The 20678-nt window shown below is 42.0% G+C and overlaps 1 protein-coding gene across 5 annotated transcripts in view; it reads right to left on the bottom strand.

Moving 5' to 3' along the window:
• Positions 1 to 20678, bottom strand: part of LRP1 (LDL receptor related protein 1) — a 314457-nt gene that overhangs the window by 239340 nt on the left and 54439 nt on the right. For 3 of the 5 annotated variants that reach the window (XM_081900693.1, XM_081900694.1, XM_081900696.1), the window contains one exon: positions 18328 to 18414. The exons of the other annotated variants lie outside the window; for them this stretch is intronic. In XM_081900693.1, the coding sequence (XP_081756819.1) occupies positions 18328 to 18414 (87 nt within the window). The remainder of the gene's footprint in view (positions 1 to 18327; positions 18415 to 20678) is intronic. 5 annotated transcript variants of the gene reach the window in all.

Below are 20678 nucleotides of genomic sequence, written 5' to 3'. Positions count from 1 at the left end.
AGGTCTCCAGTGTGAAAACTCAAAGAGCCTATTAGATAAGCCCAGGGGTCTTCAGCTCTGTTCTTCCTTTTCTTCTCTAATACTTTATGTGCCAGAAGTTGAAACAGAACCTTAGCAGCTACCTTGGCTTCTGCAGCCTTGACACAAGCCATCCAAACATTGGGCAAAGACAGGACTTTTGAGGGTACGTAGTCCAACCATTTGTCTGGTCTTGGATCGCAAATCCTTCCTTTAAGCAAACAGCAACAAAAAAGCACATTCCTGACCAACACGTTGGGTGAGATCACCCCAGAAATGTAGACCTGACGTGAACCGATGCAGCCACAGCTGCCTGAGACTGCAGACCTTGAAAAGGCCCGACTGTGCTTTCCTAAGAAATGTGTGCAGTTCTTTTCAGAGAAGCTCCTGTGAGTGTTTAGGTTCTGTGGCCCAGTCAGCATCCAGCCACAAAGCCAGTTCTCAGACACCTACTGGGCGTGAGTCTCTGAAGGGATGCAAACCAACCAAACCAAGTGAAACAGAACAGGATGTTTGTTACATGTTGGCAAATGGGGTATGAATGGGTAAGCACTGGAAAAACACCCCCCCCCTTTTTTTGATTCAGCAGGTTTTAAGAGCCAGTTCAGACAACACGTTTGCCAGTTTACTTGGGTGAACAACTGCTTGCAGAAGTGGTCTGCTAGAGCTGGCCATACCTAGGATTATGGCTCAAGGCACACCATCAGGGTGATGTTTTTGTCCCTCGGTAGCTTTGTTGTTGTTTTTGCGAAAGCTAAAATCAGCCTGGGTAAGCTGTGAGTTGGGGCAGCACGAGGGCGAGCTGAGAGAATCCTTTTAATCCTTTTTATTTATTGAATTTATATACAGCCCTATACCCTCTGGTAGGTTTTTTCCAGCTCAGACATATTCTCCCCATACCTTGCTGTTTTCACCCATGGGAGAAGAAATACAGAGATTCCATATCTCCCCTACAGGCCCCCCACCCCCCGTTTCCCAATACACAGGTGAAAAAGCAGTTGGGCGGGGTATGCTTGCCTAAAAATATAAGGATTAAGCAGCCTCTCTGCCCCACTCTTTCTCCATCCCAATTCATATATTACTGATGTGGCTCTTACCAAACAAATCAAGAAACAAACATGGAACTCAGCTGCAATGTGCAGTTTGAGCTACAGATTTTCCTGTTAACAAAACAAGAGTTGAAGGTCCAATGCTACTCTGCTACACTTGTAGACTACTCAATAAGTAAAGGTTTGCATGAGTAAGCCATCTGGATAGCCAGCTATATATTCCTATTCTCATCCCCATTAGATGAACTGGGCACACTAGATCATTTCCCTTTTTATCTTACTTTCTTTTTATCTTCTGTCATGACTATTTTAATCACAAAGCCTGTCAAGGGGAGCCTTCATCAAATTCGGAAGTCTCAGGATTGAACTGCATGGCTGCACCAGGGAGATTCATGTACGCTATCCTGAGCCATTTTTCTTCCAGAGTTACAGATTGTTCAGGTCCAAATATGACCTTAAGATCAGTGGGTCGCAACAGATGCAACAGATTCAATAGCTTCGCACCACTTACCCTCTAATAATCCACTGAACAGCCCTACCGTATATCCTGAAAGGTTTTTGTTTTTTTAATACTTGAATTAGTGAGCTATAAATTAGATGGATAAGAGGCAGGGTCTTTTCCAGGGGTAGGCAACCTAAGGTCCGTGGGCCAGATGCGGCCCAACGACCTTCTCAATCCGGCCCGTGGACAGTCCGAGAATCAGAGTGTTTTTACATGAGTAGCATGTGTGCTTTTATTTAAAATGCATCTCAGGGTTATTTGTGGGGCATAGGAATTCGTTCATATATTTTTTCCAAAATATAGTCCGACCCACCACATGGTCTGAGGGACGGTGGACCAGCCCCCCGCTGAAAAAGGTTGCTGACCCCTGGTAATTTCTGTGTCAATGAAACTCTCTTCCTGGAGACTATCCTTGTTACCTAATTGTTTTATTTGATTAAGCATTTCAGGAAGGAGGAATATAAGGAGCTTTTTTAAAGGATCTGACTTTGCTGCTGCTTTATCCTCCATTTTAAGTCTTTGTTATATTTTCTATTATTTGCATTTATTTTGCTAGCTAACCTTGTTATGTTCTTGGTAGAAAAGGCAAGCAGGACTTACATATTTTCAATAAGCAAAGCTGGAAAAGAGCTGTATACTGCTATCAGGGACGTCCAGAGGCAGAAGAGCTCACAGCCTCCAGGGGACACTAGCTGCAGAATATTAACTGTTCCTGCTTGATATTTAGAAATGTATGATGAACTGATTTAAATAAGATTGCTTAAAAGTTGCAGTCATACAATGTCAGTGGTTTTTGGCAGTCATGCTTACTTTATTCTGCATTGTGTAATTATATAAATTTGTAATAATTTATTTCTAATGATTAGGTATGTTTATTCATTTCTCTTTTTTAAAGTTATCTCTGAAGGTCAACATCTGCTGATTTCAAAATATATTAGGGACTTGATTTGGCTCTGTTTTACTTTGACCTCCATGCCACTACCACTCCGCATCTCATTACAACCATAGGGCCAAACAATGAATAAGCTTTAGCCTGGCTGTGCCTTCATAGACTTCTTACACCAAAAATGGTGCTGGTGTTTCAAAGTGCTGCTGAGAGGCAGAAAAGCCTGTGGAAAAGTAACCAGAATCTGCAGAAATAAAGGAATCTGCTTTATACTAAGTCAGACCACTGGCCCATCTAGCTCAGTATTGCCTACACTGACCAGCAGCCGTTCTCTGGAGTTTCAGACAGGGGACTTTTCCACCCCTACCTGGAGATGTCAGGAATTGAACCTAGAATCTTTTGCATGCAAAGCTAGTGCTCTCCACTGAGCTATTTGCAATGTTGGTGCTACTAGTACTACCAAAATCCACAGCTACATAACATTTTTCTCTCATGAATGATCTAGAGTGTCAGATGTTGCACCACTGTGAGAGCAAGTGTTGACCTGCATAAGAGACAAATGGGAGAACCTTGCAAGAGCAGCACACTAATAATTTTAAAATTAGATGCTCTCCATGGTAGTCTGTGTTCATAAAGGAGCGTACAGAACTCCTCACCACGGAGGTTGGCTAATTTTCTCCATGTTGCTCTAGGTGTGCACTGATTCTGTGACACACCATAATAAGTATAACAAATGCAGCAGCAACGTAAGAAGAGCCTTGCTGAATTAGGTCCAAGTCCCATCTAGCCCAGCATCCTATTCTCACAGTGGCCAACCAGCTATCTATGGGAAGCCTGCCAGCAGGACCTGAGTGCAACAACCCCACCTGAGATTCCCAACAGTGGGTATTCAGAGGCATGCTGCCTCTGACAGTGGAAGTAGGACTAGCAGCCACTGACAGTCCTAAACTCCATGAATCTGTCTAATTCTCTTTGAAAGCCATCCAAACTGGTGGTCATCACTACATCTCCTGAAAGTGAATTCTATAACTATGTGCTAAATACCAAATGAATAAGTTCTGTACTTTCTTTTGCCCGTCTTGAATCTTCCAACATTCAGCCTCCTTAACTTATATTATTACGAGAGATGGCAGAGAAAACCTCTTCCTGTCTCCACACCAGTGCATTTACCCAATATAACCAAGGATTGCTTCAAGGCTACGCCGCAATTCAGACCCATGAGGGCATGCTTGAAGGGGCTGAGGAATCTGAAATATTCATTCTGCTATCCACCTCATTCAAGCACACAGAAGAGCCCACAGTATAAATATGCTTTTAAATTAATTAATTTTTTAAAAAGACTTAATTTCCTGCCTTAAGCATATACAGCAGCACTTGAATTTTTAAATGGGCACCATGAGGGGGATGAGCAGTCTCACCTCCAGCAGACAGTTAACTGCTTTAAGCTAAGGCATTATGCCATAATCAGACATTATGGAAATAAGTGTTTACATGTTCAGAGCTCACTCTGCTGAGATATAAAGGCCCTAAATAGCACATCAAATGCTGATCTGCAATGTAATAGAATCCAGACCAGAATGGAGTTTTTGTAGGCTCAAACCCAGTAAGCAGCAACCCAGCTATGATTCCCTCATCCTTGCTTTCCCTTATCCCAATCTGTCGTTTCCAAGCTCTACCTCTCTAACTTTCTGTCAGAGAAGGCAAATGGTTTGGCCCTGACTTTAGCAAAGGAAGCAGCACTGGCAATAAACATAGATAGGAGTGCGGCTGATGTGTAAAGCAGATGCTCCTAATGGCACAACAAAACATAGCATCTTTTCCCAGATCATGCCCTCCCATACTATCCCCAGGGGCCAACCACAGCAAAGAGATTTCCATTCTGGTCTACCCCTGCTAGTCTTCCCCCACCCCCTTGCAACTGCCAGGCAACTAGCACTAGGCAGACAGGCTGGTCAGGCGTTGTAGGGGAGTATCCCTGGAAGTGTCAAAGCCAAACAACAGGCATCACCTCCCTACTGTCACTATTTTGCAGGAGGGATTCCAGCACATACCTGAAATGCAGGTTTGTGCAATTGAAGTGAATTAAAGCACTCTGTCACCCTAGCAAATCCACCTTTTTCAAAAACCAAGTAAACTTATTGTGGTTTGGAAAGTGAGGGGGGAAAGTGTGGGATCAAATAATGATTAATGGGAGAACATTTGCATAAGAAGAGCCCTGGTAGATCAGGCCAATGTTTAATCTATTCCAGCATCCTGTTTTCACAGTGGCACCCAGGTATCCCCATGGGAAGCCCACAAGTAAATCCCTTGCAAGAAAATCAGAATGAATGCTCACTGTTGTATAACCATTCTGTAAAGAAACCAGAATGAGTGCTCAATAAAGCAGTGTTTTTCAACCACTGTTCTGCGGCACACTAGTGTGCCGCGAGATGTTGCCTAGTGTGCCGTGGGGAAAATTGAAAAATTCGAAAGATTTTTAAAAAAATGTCAAATTTTCGCCCACTAGGCGGGTGCCAGACTGTGTCCACCCTATTTTCCATCCGTCCTGGGTGGGGATCAGATCGGATGGGATCGGATGAGAGCGGACAGGCGGTCCGCTCTCATCCGATTCCCCATAGAGAGCAGCGGGGCTCTGACATCTCCCTCTCCGCACACAGTGCGGAGATGGAGCTGTCATCCGCCGGCTCAGTGGGGATCAGCGGATCGATCCCCGCTGAGCAGAGAACGGTCCGCAACGTTTTTGTTTGCCATTAAAGAAAAAAATTTAAACATTATCTAATGGTGGTGTGCCTCATGATTTTTTTCATGAAACAAGTGTGCCTTTGCCCAAAAAAGGTTGAAAAACACTGCAATAAAGAGCATGCAGGGGGCTGTGGCCATTGGTAGTTCTACTCAGAGTAGACTCATTGAAATGAATGACCATGACTAACTAGGGCCCATTAATTTCAGTGAGTCTACTCTAACTAAAACATACAGTCTCTAACCAACGTGAAAGCTTTGTGTATGCAAATCAGGGTGAGTGCCCAATAGAGAGGTTGCCTGGGGAAGCCCAAGCCCACATGTCACGCGACTAAGGAACAAAAAGATCACCCCACCTCCACCACACATGCCAGGCATAAAGGGATGCCCCTGCCAGAGGGCGGGGAAACTGCTTCTGCAAAGGAAACAGCACTGGCAATAAATATGGAATGGAATGAGGTTGATTTGCAAAACAGATGTTCCTTGAGGAGAAATAAATAAATCCATATGGCATTAATTATGGAGCCCCCCCCCCCCGCTTTCTTGTTATGCGAGTTCATATGACCTGTAAAACAGAAAAAAACTCCAGAAACACTCAACTCAAATATTTTAGGACCAGATATTCTACCAACGTCAGCCGAAGTTCCCAGAAATCTATGAAAGCTACATCATTCTAAGAGTAATTCTACTGTCTGAATTCTGCAGGAAATGACAAATGTTTTAGTTATCAGGGATGGGGCCATCAATGGGTTTTTGCAAAGACCAGCAAGGGTCTGGAATAGTATTTCAAAGTCCTAAGCCAAGCATCAACAATTTTAGCAGCCAGCATCTAATTGTTGGACACCAATCCTTTCCAGAGCTGAAATATTTTGAATTCTTCTGTTGCCAGACTTCTTGCACTTTTTCCACCTCTGATAGCTAAAAGTAAACAGCAGGGGCGCCATTTCTCAAAAACCCTGTGTTTTGCCCATTCACACTCTGCTAACTTTGGGCTGCATGTTTCATTCCACAACACACATATACATATTGCTCACAACAAGGGGAAGGGATGGAATACTTTATGTTAACACACCTCCCAGACCTTATGTGCGTGTGCTTGTTTGTGCATAGTGGAGTACCGCACAGAGAGAACTAACTATACTGCTGAACAGGCAAATTCACATTATGACCAGTCCCATATTCCAATAATATAAACCATCCCATGCTATAATTGCCTCCAAGAACACCTATGTGATACCCCCTTATTTCTTTGAAATGTCTCCTCAAAGCCCATGAAGCCTTGGCACTACCCTCTAGTTCCCAATTAATACAGAATTCTCTAATCAGAAGCAGTTCCCGTTGAGTTTAATGGGGCTTATTCCCAGTCAGGTGTGTATGCAATGCCTACCTAAGACTGAAACTAACCCTAATTACCCCACTGCCTTCACTTCTCTCCTCTTCCTTGGTTGTTTCCTTTATATTAAAGTTTAGATTGTGGAAGTTCCTCGAGACAGGGACTTGTCCTCTTGTACTCTGTAAGACTACTCTGCCCACTGATCACACTATACGAATCCACAACAACAATTTTATTTTTTCAGGTTCACAATGTATTCTGGAATCCTTGTTCTATCAAGCATCGCTCCTTTTCTGAACATACAGTGGTACCTTGGGTTAAGTACTTAATTCGTTCCGGAGGTCCGTTCTTAACCTGAAGCACCACTTTACCTGAAGCACCACTTTAGCTAATGGGGCCTCCTGCTGCCGCTGCGCCGCCACAGCACGATTTCTCTTTTCATCCTGAAGCAAAGTACTTAACCCGAGGTAATATTTATGGGTTAGCGGAGTCTGTAACCTGAAGCGTATGTAACCTGAAGCGTATGTAACCCGAGGTACCACTGTAGTATTGAGAACAAAAAAGAACCACCCTGTGATCTTTTGATCGGGGTGGTACATACATTATACACACACACACAGTCTCCCTTGGGAGATTGTGGACTCTCCTTTCTTGGAGGTTTTTAAGCAGAGGGTGGATGGCCACAGGTCATGGATGCTTTAGCTGAGATTCCTGTATTGCAGGGGGTTGAACTAGATGGCCCTTGGGGTCTCTTCCAACTCTACAATTCTGTGATTCTGTGAATTTTATATATATATATATATATATGCAGGTTTTGGTGTCCTCGGGTGTCTTCCCGTGTAAAAGTTGGGGTGTCTAGGCGACGTTTCGACGAGGTCTCACTCGTCATCTTCAGGCTGGTGCTTTCGGCTTCTTGTTACTGGAACAGAGCAGGATCTCAGTGTTTGAGTTCCTATAAATACTGTTGAGGGGGTGTGGTGTATAGCCTCCAATGTTCTGGGCAGAGAGGAAGTTCCCAGGCTAGTGTGCCTTTTCTTCTTTTGTTCCTTAATTACTTGAGGGATATCTTGAGTGATTTCTTGAGTGATATCCTGAGTACCACTTAGGTGGGTCATTAGGTGTGGATTAGTTGCTAAAGTCCCTCAAGTAATTAAGGAACAAAAGAAGAAAAGGCACACTAGCCTGGGAACTTCCTCTCTGCCCAGAACATTGGAGGCTATACACCACACCCCCTCAACAGTATTTATAGGAACTCAAACACTGAGATCCTGCTCTGTTCCAGTAACAAGAAGCCGAAAGCACCAGCCTGAAGATGACGAGTGAGACCTCGTCGAAACGTCGCCTAGACACCCCAACTTTTACACGGGAAGACACCCGAGGACACCAAAACCTGCATTCCTGTACCCGTGAAAATCTACGAAAGCAAATATATATATATATATATATATATATATATATATATATATATATATACACACACACACACACACACACACACACACACACACACACAATTTATTATTATTTCATAAAAGATTCTGCTTCCACATGGGTGTTTATTGTGGGATCAGTGCTTCATGCCTGCAAGTTTGTCACAGTTTCCACACAACATGGTTGCCCTCAAAATTCCAGCCTGCATTTCCTCTCTCCCATTTAAATCCTAATTAACCTGGGGGGGGGGGTATTTATCAAACCCTTACAAACCCTGTTGTAAATGGGTTGTTTGTGATATCTAAGCAACTCATTTACAACATTAAGTCCCCTCCCCCATCACCCAAAGTAGGTGAACAAAGAGTTCCACAGTGAACCTACAGTACAGAAACACCCTTGATATTTCTGCTGACGATAACATGGACTTTATTTAACAAAAGAGGAGTTAAGGAGGTATGGAAAGCAAATTAATCCCATCACGAGGCTGCGAAGTTCTAACTTCCATGCCAGTTGGAGAAGTCTGCTCCAGGAATCTGGCACCTTCCAAGAAATCTGTAGATTTAATGCCTTCCTAACTGAAATAACACAATGAGGTATTATCTAATCTCCACAGTAATATGCCTGCCCCCTCTGTTCTCCCCCTTCTCATGATTTGTATCATCCATATTCAACCAGAGCCCTCCTTCCAAGGAGCACAGCATAGCATGTTATCCTCATGACAAATACTGCAAAGCAGGCTAGGCTTGCAAGGGCCACTTTAATGAACCTTAGTGTCAAATGAGGATTGGAACCTGAGCTCTAAACCAGACAGAATTCAGTCACATGCATAACTTTCCCCAGAATGTATTGCTATTTTAAAAACTCAGAGCAGCTTAACGAGACAGTGAGTTTAGGCAGAGAAAGCTGGGGTGGGAGGTAGTGTCTTATTTTCAGTTAAAAAAAAATACTGGGGGAAACATGCCATGTTTGCCATGCCATGCCTAGTTTGGTTCTGGAGGTCCACATGGAAAGCCCAGCATACCAGGAACTGCGTGATACTGGGAAAATGTTGCTGCAGTCCCAAAAGTCTAGGCAATTTGTATTTTGGATGGTAAAAGGGGGGAAAGCTCCAAACTATGGTGCAGCGGTGGAGTGAGGACCCACAAAAGAACTATTGGAAGGAAATATTAATAGGTATCACTGGGGAAAATGCTAAACAGCTCTATTTAAGACACCTGTACACTTCTGAATTAGTTGGCCTTTCTAATAATTGTATTGATGCCTTTCAAGAGACCAGCTGAGATGCACATCTAGTGGAGTGTGACTGAACTACTAAGGGAAAACAACATTATTTCAATCACGTCTCTCTGGTATGTATGCCAGAAAGATGCAAAGGCAGTTTAATGGACTCTAAGCATGGATGAAATAAGAGAGATGAGATTTCTCTATTTATTTTTTCAAATCCACTTTTAATAGCTTTTAAATACCCTTGGATCTAAACCTCTTGATCTTCAGATGCAGTGCCTAACCACCATTCTGTTATGCCTCTAGATAACACAGCTTCTTTTAGTTTTGTGTAAGGAAGAATTTCAGGCATTCTTAATTGTATCCGTTGTTGTTCTTTCTTCCTTTCCAATTTACTTGTAGGTTTTAATAAAACCAAAGATGGTGTCAAAGCTTCCCCTTTAAAGTTGAGGGAGAAGAGTACCTTTCCTTCATGGCAGCATATCTCCAACACTACCTCAACCCCTCATCACGTCTCCACAACTGAGGACAACTGAGGATTTTGTTCTTAAGGATAAAAATCTAAAATTATTAGGTATTAATTCATAGTGCTACTGCATAATGCATCTATCCTTCCATTCTGAAACTTTGGATATTCCATCCCTTCTACATCAACTGTGTATCTAAGCTCCAGCTTGCAAAACCAGGAAATTCAGTGTGAAATTTTTCAGACTGAAAATTCAGTCCAAAACTCCAAATAAAGTCCACAAAGGTTACAGTCCACATTGTCACATATTGAAATCAAATTCTGGAAACCAAAGTATCAGCAGATTCAGGTGGCACAGCCCATCCTCTAATTCAGTAATAACTAGCCAATATATTCAGGATAATCACATTGTACACCCATTCACAGTCTGTACCTCTTCAGACTGCAGGTGAGGAAACAATATCTTCTGAATTCTCTTTCACTTCAAAAGCCTTCTGCCCACAGAAAACTAACATGCTAAGAAGGTTAGGATAAAATACTTCTCTCTGAAATGCTAGCTTTCTACAGGAAGAGAGTTTTGATAAGAGGGAACAACCGCTCCCTGCTTTCATTCTGAAGCCATTTAATCAAAAAGAGCTCTTCCATATAACACTACCAAACACTTAGCATAGATCTCAGTCCATATTTGATGTTTTTGCAGAAATTATGAATCCATGGAATCACCTGGCTTACCTTTGGTCACACAAACTGCAATAAGCAATATACTGTACAAATAAACATGGGTTCTCTGAGCAAGGGTCTTAAGGTTTCCCATTTTGAAGTAGACAAATACCCTTTGACTTCACATTAAGTCAAAGAAGTAAGAGCTATGCTGGAGAGAGGCTGGTTCTCAATGGGTCGCTAAAGCATCCTAAGAACAGAAGAAGAGCCTTGTGAATCTGGCCAGTGGTCCATCTAGTCCAGCATCCTAGTCTCTGGGGCCAACCAGATGCCCATGGTTGGAAGCCTGTAAGCATGACCTGAGTGCAACAGCACTCTCCCCACTTGTGATCCCCAGCACTCTGTTATTCAGAGGCACACTGCCTCCAACATGGGTAGAACATAGCCTTATCCTTCATTAATTTGTTCAATCCTCTTTTAAAGCCATCCAAATTGGTGGCTGTCATTACAGTTTATACATCCTGGGCTGACCACAAGGCAGTATATCTATTATTTATTTATTTACTATTTATTCACTTTATTTACCGCCTTTCATCACAAAATCTCAGGACAGTTCATAGACCATCTACACCATACTCATCAGCTACAAGCAAATTTCTTAAGATGTCACCCTTACTGAGTAAAGAGGGAATGTTTGCCATTTGGGAGAGTATAAAGGATGAAGATACAAGTGAAGTTTCTTCAAGAACACTAGAGAAGAAGCAAGAAGCCCTGGGAATAAGGAAACTAAAAACTGCTTAGAAAGGCTTTGCATGAAATTACAGAAGGAAGGAAGCAAACTGAATTCTTTTGTTGTTGTTTTTTAACGACAAAATGTATCCAATCCTAACTCAGACAGAGCTTAGATGAGGACTTTGTTTTGACAGTGTTTATTTCAAAAGAAAAACAAAACAAAATGATGGCTTTATAGGAAATGGAGAATTTGCGGAGCTAGGAAAAAGACAGCCTTGGGTCATTTAGCTAGGTTTTCTCTGCCGTCTGAAATTCTGCATTTTTTCCCCTGGCTTAAATAAATGTTTTCCTGCTATGTGCTTGAAAAGTGAATGTGGAAAGATCAAACAAACAAGAAACATACAGGCTTTAGACAAAGAAATTCAGAAATGGGAATAAAACTTTTAAAATGTGGTGATAAAAAGGCTTTTTAACCATTCAAACTTATTTTTGCAACTTTTTCTTTAAATGCCTACACTTTCCAGAAAAAAAGCAGCCTCACTCGGATCTGGTTTTCTGGGTTCATGAATGATATTTCTGTTAACTACTGAGCTTTAGATCCAGTTGCAGAAGCCACAGGCATTTGCTGTTCATAATTTATTTCAGTTTGGGGAGGAGGTGGGGAGGTAGCAGTGGATTCACTTACAATGTAAATATTTACTTTAAACATGCATAGCTTCTCCATCCCCGCCCACCCTTACAACCAGCCACCACACCCATCAGCAAGCTTTCAAGTCATTCTAGTGCTTGTAATCTAAACCGCCGCAAGGATCACCACATAACTTGCCAAAACATTGGGAACAAGAAACCACATTGCTTCTGTTTCTTAATATTTCATTCCTTTAAAGCAAAGTACGAAATATGTATGATTGCAGAGGAACAAAGGTCATGTGCTCATCCAAGTCAGAATAAAAAGCTATTAAGAGGCAAAGTAAGACAAGTCCCTGCTTTTTATATTATTTTTATTTTTAAAAAATCTTGATGAGTTTGGGCAGAGGGCAGTATATTTTCTTTAAAGTGTCACATGAAATCATTTTGACTTTTAGTTACAAAATTCTGTGATACTTTATATGCATACAGTTCCAACTATGGAGTGCAATTTCTTTGTTTAATGAGACAGGCACATCATCATCAATAAAGAGCAGCCATCCAAACAGCTAAATATGTGTAAGTTGTGGTGCATCTAAGCAGAGAAGCTGGACTCTTAATTTGGACACTTCCACCACCACCCATCCACTACACAGAGTATCTAGGGACACAAGAAGCTGCCTTATACCGGGTCAGACGACATAGCATTGCCTACCTACACACTACACTGCCAGCAGCCACCCTCCACCCATCCCTACCTGAAGATTCAAGGGGCTGAAGCTATCTAGGGCCTTTAACATGCACAGAATGTGCTCTACCACTTAGTTATGCCCTGAAATCTAGAACGTGTTCCTGGACGACATCTATTCCCCTGCCCTTCATCATGAACTGCCAACATGACTGTCAAGTAGGATTAGGTCACTAGTCATATATATATATATATATATATATATATATATATATATATATACACACACACACACACACACACATATATATATATATATATATATATATATATATATATATATATATATATAATGGTTGCTGCTTAGATGCTTTTCAAGAGCAGGCTTTTGGGCACCACCCATAGCCTCCACAAGGGCTAGCGTGGCTTCTTGCCAAGACAATCCTCCCCAGATCAACAGTGAATGTCTCTTTCCTCTGGATTCCTTCACTAGATACTGATTTTTCAATATCTCCCTTCTGTCAAAACTTTGATCCTCTCTACTTAACAGTAAGTCCCAGATATTTCTCTCTCTCCCTCTCTTTCTCTCTCTGTGTCTGTCTGTCTATCCATCTTGACCATGATGAGTCTGAGTCTTTTCCTTCGTGTCAGGGTGGTTGTTTCTTTGCTAGTCATGGTTGTTGTTGGTTTTATCACTAAGGTTACAGCAAAAACACTCTTGCGCTCTGCCTTATTTTCAGCTATTTCCAAAAACAGCACAGAGATTTCTCCAGTGCCAAGATCCAGGCCAGATTCCTATCAGAGCTCAACAGAGCCTCAGAAGGGGTGACTTGCAGGCCTCACCACCAGATCCTGCCAGCAAATAGGAGGGAACTAGAGATTCCACCTTGCCCTCATGGGCCAGTTAGGAATTGGAATATGAGATGCCTCTGCTGCATTGAACGAGGGAACTCTTAAAAATAAAATTAGCAAAAGTCACCAGTTCACACAAAACAATGTTGCTAACCCACCTGCCTGCATGTACTAATGTTAAGTCACTAGTTGGACATTGATAGCCTGAAAAGTGGGCTGTGGGGGAGGGAAGAGAGCAAATTCTTTGCATATCTTCTGATTATCTGGAAGCAATTTTAAGGCAAGAGTTCACTGGGTACTTACAAACATGCACTTACAAAACAGCTTTTTCTGCATTAGGATCCTGTACTCCCGGGAGGAAAACAAAGACTACCACAGCTTCTGTTCTGAATCTCTCAAATTCAAACCCATATCCAAGGGAAGAGTATTACCATATAGCCTATGCAGATGCAACTTGGTGGCAGAGAAGCACTTGCCTGTACCATAGAGCAGCCTTGGCCAACCTAGTACCTTTCCAGATGTTTTGGACTGAAATTCCCATCAGGTCCCGTGAGCACAATCTTTGGAGTTGTAGTCCAAACCATCTGAGAAGACACCAGCTTGGCAACAGCTGGTCTAGAAACAACCTTTGAAAGAGACTCAAACTGATTGCAGCGACTGTTAGTAAAATATTGTTGTGGGTAAGATCAGCAGATCCTCCACCATAGCAACATTTGAAGAAGTCTGTTCCAAGGCAGAAGTTGCTAGCGCAAGGATATACACAGATTTGACTACCCAGAATTCTTGTGCTTTTGTTAAAATGTGTGGAACCAAAAATCAGCAGTACACCATAGGCCTTAATCCTCAAGCAGGGGTTACTGAAGAGTGGTCCACAAACTTCCTTCAGGTGGTGTATGGCGGTGAGTCTGTGGAGCAGTGTAGCTACGTGCCTGTGAAGAAGTAAGAGTGTGTGTGTGTGGGTGTGTGGGTGTGTGTGTGTATGTGTGTGTGTAGAACAGCAATCCTCCCAGAACGAGAACAAGATGGACTGGAAGTGACAGGGGGAAGAGGCTCTGCCTCCCTCAGGGGAACAAAGCCACAACTGGTAACAAGACAGGGGAAAGGCTCAAACAGTGAAAAGAGGCTGACAAAGCATTCATAAGGAGTGGAAAGTCAATGCATGAGAGCAAACGAAACAGCAAGAAATAGGAGGGGGAAGCTAAGAAAACACACACAAGAGAAAGCGGGTAACTCAGAGTGGGAGTTATCCATTTATCCATTTATAAAGGAGGATAGTAGCCACTTAATGATTCTTCTGCCTGTTGTTTAGTAATTGCAATCATGCTGTGCTAGATGCTAAAATGCTTTTTTAAAAAATATATGGAATTCAAATTTTAATACACTAAAATATAATAAGACTTTAGCATCTATTTGCAATTGCTAATCAGACAGAAAAATCATTAAGTGTTCTGCCAATACCCTCCAGAATTTTCAAGTGGTTGGTGGGGGGGGGGGGGATTAGGAACCACTACCATAGAAAATGGAAGGTAGACCGACTCAGACTACATAGAGAAGCAAATCCCTTACTTTCTCCCACAAGGAGACTGGGCTGAACGGATTCATGCGGAACACTCCAATTATATCCTCTGCTAAGATCTCCTATATACCTTTGCAAAATCTCACTGCATTTTACAGGCACAATTCCTGCTCTGTGGCTGCTGCCATAAGGACTGCTCCTTATGGTGGAAGCATTCACCTGCTTTCTAGTGGTACTCTGGGAGGGAGAGTGAAGGCAGTCCCACTTTGCTAGTTCTGAAGAGTTGCTAGTCCTGAAGAGTTTCTAAGAGCACTAGCAGTCAGCTCTTCATTTTGATAGTACCAGAAACAACACATCTTCTTTTGGGAGGTATGTGTATGTGCACATATACACACAGTTAGGGATTTCAAATTCAAAAAGGTTATTTAATTTGTAGAAGATCCCCACCCTCTTTTCCCTTATGTGTGATTAATTAAAAAATGCAATAAAATATGTTTAAAACTCACTCTAAACACTAAAAGGGAGGAGGTTAACATCTAGCATAATTCACACCACAGAGCACATCCTGAGGCAATGCTCAAGGTTCAATTTGAGTGCACTTGACCATGCAGTATCCACGTCCTGCCCATGCTGATCTCCCTTCTGCCCATTTGAACTGGTTCTTTGTTCCTTCTTTTTGTGGAGAGTCTTCTTGAACTTCCATTTTTATAAAGTGCAAAAACAGATGAAAATGCTTAAAGCCACATCCTGAAAGATTGGGTAACCAAAGCCCCTGTTTTGCAAACAAGGCAAAATCCTTCCTCAAAACTGCTGGTCAATCAGAGGCAAGCACAGAAATGAAAGCTACAGAAACAGTTCCCCCAAGCCCTTCCTTCTCTTTACTCCTTTCCCTTGAAATATGAGAATAGCATTCAAACGACTATTCCCCAGATCCTGCTAACCTTCTTAAAGTGTGGATAGGTGCGTTTCATAGGCAGATCATAGAATCGTAGAGTTGGAAGGGCCCTAAGGGCCATCTAGTCCAATGAAGGGATCTCAGCTAAAGCATCCATGATAGATGACCATCCAACCTCTGCTTAAAAATCTCTAAGGGAGGGAGTCCATTCCAGTGTTGAACAGCTCTTACTGTCAAAAAGCTTTTTCTGATGTTTAGTTGAATCCCCTTTCTTGTAACTTGAAGCCATTGGTTCAAGTCCTACCCTCCAGAGCAGGAGAAAACAATCTTGTTCCCTCTTCCATGCAACAGCCCTTGAGATATTTGAAGATGGCTCTCATATCTCCCCAGTCTCCTCTTTTCCAGGCTAAACATACCCAGCTCCGTCAACAGTTCCTCATAAGGCTTGGTTGCCAGATATTTGATCATCTTGATTGACCTCCTCTGCACATGTTCCAGCTTGCCAACATTCTTCTTAAATTGTGGTGCCCAGAACTGGACACAAAATAAACCTAGTATTCTGCACTAACCAGCATTTAAACTGACTTTGGCTTTGCTTTTTTCCAAACAGGGCTAGGCCCCAGAATCTGTAAAGTCAACCTAAGAACATGTTTTCAGTGGCAGGACTCCCCTCCTCAAAAATGTGAATAATAAATGAGGAGAAGGCCTCTGTGTCTGCAAAGAGTGAATCTTCCTCACTATTAAGTAAAAACAGCCTGCTGAAATTGGATTACAGATCAGGGACTAAGAAGCAAGCCTAAGGACCACATCATCGAGCTGTTTCTTGATAACCATCATAACCAGCTCTCCCAAGCTGACAACCTGTATCAAATATGCAAATGGCCAGTGGCTAATACTCAAGATCCAAAAGCCAATCAGAAAAGAGGGCACCACATCAACCCAGGATAACCCAACTTGTAAACATCAAACAACTCAACTCTCCAGGCTTTTAAAACAAATTTGTAATGGTGCAAGCTGGGAGGCGAGGATATTTCATTATTCTTAATTAAAACAAATTTAAAATCATTTTGATAAAAGACAATGACATACAGCAAAAAGAAAAAAAGATCAGTCCATCAAAACACTCAAACGACTGGCTGTTTTAACAATCAGATCCCACTCACCATCAAGGCACGTCTCAACAAGATATAATAATGGCCAAAGGCACTGTTGCCTAGACTGCTCCAACACGACTTTGTAGACCCAACATTGCACCTGTGCAAGGAACCTAGGGTGCTCCCACATCAACAGAAAGGCAAATGTCAATGTGGAATCACAGGCAAAGGACACAGAACATTGAAGGGCACCAAAAACAGAAGCCCAAGGTAAACAAGAGTCCTGCAAAAGAAGAACACCCAGGCAACACATGTTCTCAGATTTCCAGGTACCCTATGTCTGGGAACAAACGAAGGACAAACACCCCGCCAATCGATATCTTAGAGGAGAGAGAGAATTACAAGCCAAACATTCACCCCAGAATCACTGTTTCTTATGGAAACCCCATCGCATTTGAAATGCCTCTGATGCAAGCAGCTTGCTGCAAGCCAGGAATAAGACTAGGAAGGTTTCAAATAATCTACCATTATTTATTACTATGTATTGTTATTATGTTGTAATAAAAATGAATCGTTACTGTTGTTGTTGTTATTATTATTATTCAGAATTGAATAATCCCCTGCTCTGAAGAAGCAGTCATAAATTTTCTAGAAATAAACAAAATTGTCTCTTAAAACCACTCACAGATCAATAATGCCTTAAGGGTATTTTAAGGTAAGTGGAATAATCATACACACTGAATGAAGACTTTGAACATATTTCATTATTTTTACCACAGCTATATTAGTACTAGAGACACTGGGAAAATTCTCCCTAGCCAGGTTACAAATCACTCTTCAGGGCCTCAGAAAAGCCACCTCAAATGAGACACAAGCTTTACAAACTGCAAAATTCTTAATGGGTGCAAATAAAAATCCAAGCCAGAGAAGAATCCCCAGCTTAGCACCCACCCAACTTTGCTGACCTCTGCAAGAGCCACCCCCCTTCCTATACACGCTGTGCTTGGCACACTTTCCCTTCCCATCTCTTTACATTAAGTAAAGGACAACAGGAGGAGGAACATGGTAAGAAGAAAATGAGGCTCCCTGCTTCCATCACCCTGGCTCCATGTAACTGCATGCCAGAAACATGCAACCCTCAGGAAAACCTTATCTCTCGTGATCTCTCGTGATCTCTCACGTTCCACAGCATTACTGCTTACTGCATCCAAGATCAGGGCAAGAAAGAGAGAAGAAGCGGGCAAGAAATATCCTTCCTTCCATCTTGCCATTTGTCTCCACTACTGCCACTTAAAAGGTTTAAAAAGAGGGGAGGGGGAGTGTGTTTAGGCAGCTGGAAGATGGCAGTGGGTGGCTTTTCACTAACAGTGCAGAAGATGTCAGATAATCTGCAAACATCAGATAGTTCACTGATGTCTTAATTTGTAGGCAGAATCCCCTTTGGCCCATTCTAGATCAACTACTGAACAAGTCAAACTCTGGCACAGCAAAAGAGGGGGAGCATGGGATCAGGATGGTCATCAAACAACTTGGAACTAACGGAACCAAGCAAAGTTGTCATCACTGAGTTAGGGGCATGAATCTCAGGGAGGGAGGGCAGTAACAAGAATCTTACATAATATTTGTGAGGTAGAGCTCTCCAGGGCTTGTTCCCCAATCTTTGGAAGTGGTGCAACATAGACATCAACCTCCTCAGATAATGCTGCAGAAATGAAAAAAGAAGGGGAGAGAGTAAAAATTAAAACCCCAATTTAAAATATTCTGTTTATCTTTGGACAGGAAACAATGGGCAGCACTGGAGGACAGTGTAAACCTGTTTTGTAACAAGTATATCTCCAGAGAAGGATTTGATGGAATGATGTATTCAAAATGATATATTTTGAGACAATTGTTGAAAATCATCCCGTTGAGATGTCAATGCCCACATTACATTTCAACAGATACAGATTGCGTCTCACTCACTCTCACACATATAAACAGGTCAACTTGTACAATAGTTCTTTTTCTTTAAAAATAAATAAAGCACACACTAAAAGTAGCCACTTGCCAAATTAGATAAGTATGTATTTAATTGGCCTGCTGTTCTATCCAAGGCAGCTAACAAAAATAGCTTAAAATGCCTGCCATAATAATTTTAAAAAATCAGCAACATAACACTTAATACAAATTTTATACAACGCCTTCAGCTTGAATGGATAATAAAACTGTTTTAGCTTGCTGCTGGGGGAAAAGAACATCTCTAGCAATAGAATTTCATAGCCTGGGCATCACCACTGAGAAGGCCCTATCTCATGTCACAACACATCTGACATCAACAAGTGGACAGGTTCAAATGCGAAAGGGTCAAAACAAATGGCAAGGGCTCTGGAAACTAAGTCCAGTGAGGAACAGTTGGAAGAGATGGGTATGTTTTAAATGGAGAAGAGAATATTAAGGGGAGGTATAACAGCTGCATACAAATCTCTGAAAAGCTGCCATGCAGAAGATGTTGCTGATTTCCACTCTGCTATTCCAGAGGGCAGGACTAGAAACAACTGGTGGAATTTACAAGGAAGCTAATTTCAGCTAAACACAAAGGGAACATAATGGTTAGAACTGTCTACTAGTAAGAGGCACCAGGTTGCCCCCAAGACTGGGAGGGGCCATCGCCTGTCACGTGTGTGTGACATCATGTGAGCAGCATGCAAGCCGCGTCATGTTGTCTGGAGAAGGTCGACCTCTCTGAAGGAGTGAGCAGCTGAAGCTGCAACACGCATGACGTCGCACGCACATGACGCACCCTGGGCCCCCTCAACATTGAAGGGGCCCCACCACTTTCCAACAAAGACTGAGACATGCCAGCCCCCTAGAGCTGACGCGCCTGCTGACAATGGATTAAGACTGCCTTAGCAGATGATGGGAAGTCGTCCAGAAGTATTAAAAAAAGAGGCTGGATAACTCTCTGTCAGCAATGTTCTAGTTACATCCCCAGTGAGCAAGGGTTTAGACTACATGATCTCTAATATCTCTTCACATTTTATCATACTATGAAATACTTTGGTCTCCACTCTCCTATTCCTAAACACACAAACTTGAACCAAAGCCACTCTGGAATTTGCTTTATGCTTGGTGGTCTTTGTTGATTAGTGTGTCTATACATAATGTGCAGAGTATTGTTTTTTAGATTTACTTTCTAAAATGTCATTTTCCCCTCCCTGTAATAAAAAAATAGCTGGAACATACATATGAAAGCAGTATTATTTAAAACCATAGGAGATTTTTTTAAAAAATACTTTAAAATATCAAGGGTTTTTTAAGGGCATGGTGGCACGTGTTACAAGTTTTAAAGACCATTTTAAAATGGCAATTTTTATTTTAAAGGGCATGGTGGGAAAAGGTTTGTGCAATAATATGGGGGGGGAGAATTCCCCTACCAAGTTGTATTATTGGAAAACACTCCGTTCCCAAAGATCCAGGAAAACGTACTCTTTAAAATGACACCCTACAAGCTACAGTCTCAACCAACATAGACCCAAATATAAACATAAGCATTCCACCATACTGGACTAGGGAGGAAGCTAATGTGCAAGTTAAACCCAGGAGGTAGGCAAGTGGGGCTGAATGATCAGAAGGAGACCACAGTGAGAACAGCTCTGAGTGTATAAGAAAGCTATTTTATTCATTTCATAATATTTATTTATCACTGGTGCAAAAACAAAAAAAAAACCTCAAAGCGGTACCGTTAGTGAGCCCCCTCTCTAATCTTCAATTACCAGCTATGAAATGAATCACTGACCTAGTATGAATTCTTTCCTCCATTCTAAATTCACTGCACCTTTCTCAATCTCTAACAGCCTTAATGCAAGGACTTCATTTCCCTATGGTAACACAGATTTACACCACACCAACACACCCCCAAAATTACACCCAGGCTGCACTACAGCCTTTCACATATACCGGTATATGCTCATCTCCAACTTGGCTGTA

Source organism: Podarcis melisellensis (genome assembly GCF_964234715.1).
Source record: "Podarcis melisellensis genome assembly, chromosome: 2".
In the NCBI taxonomy this organism is placed as follows: Eukaryota; Metazoa; Chordata; class Lepidosauria; order Squamata; family Lacertidae; genus Podarcis; species Podarcis melisellensis.
Note: the sequence above shows the minus strand (reverse complement) of the source record. Positions and strands in the feature narration are given on the sequence as shown.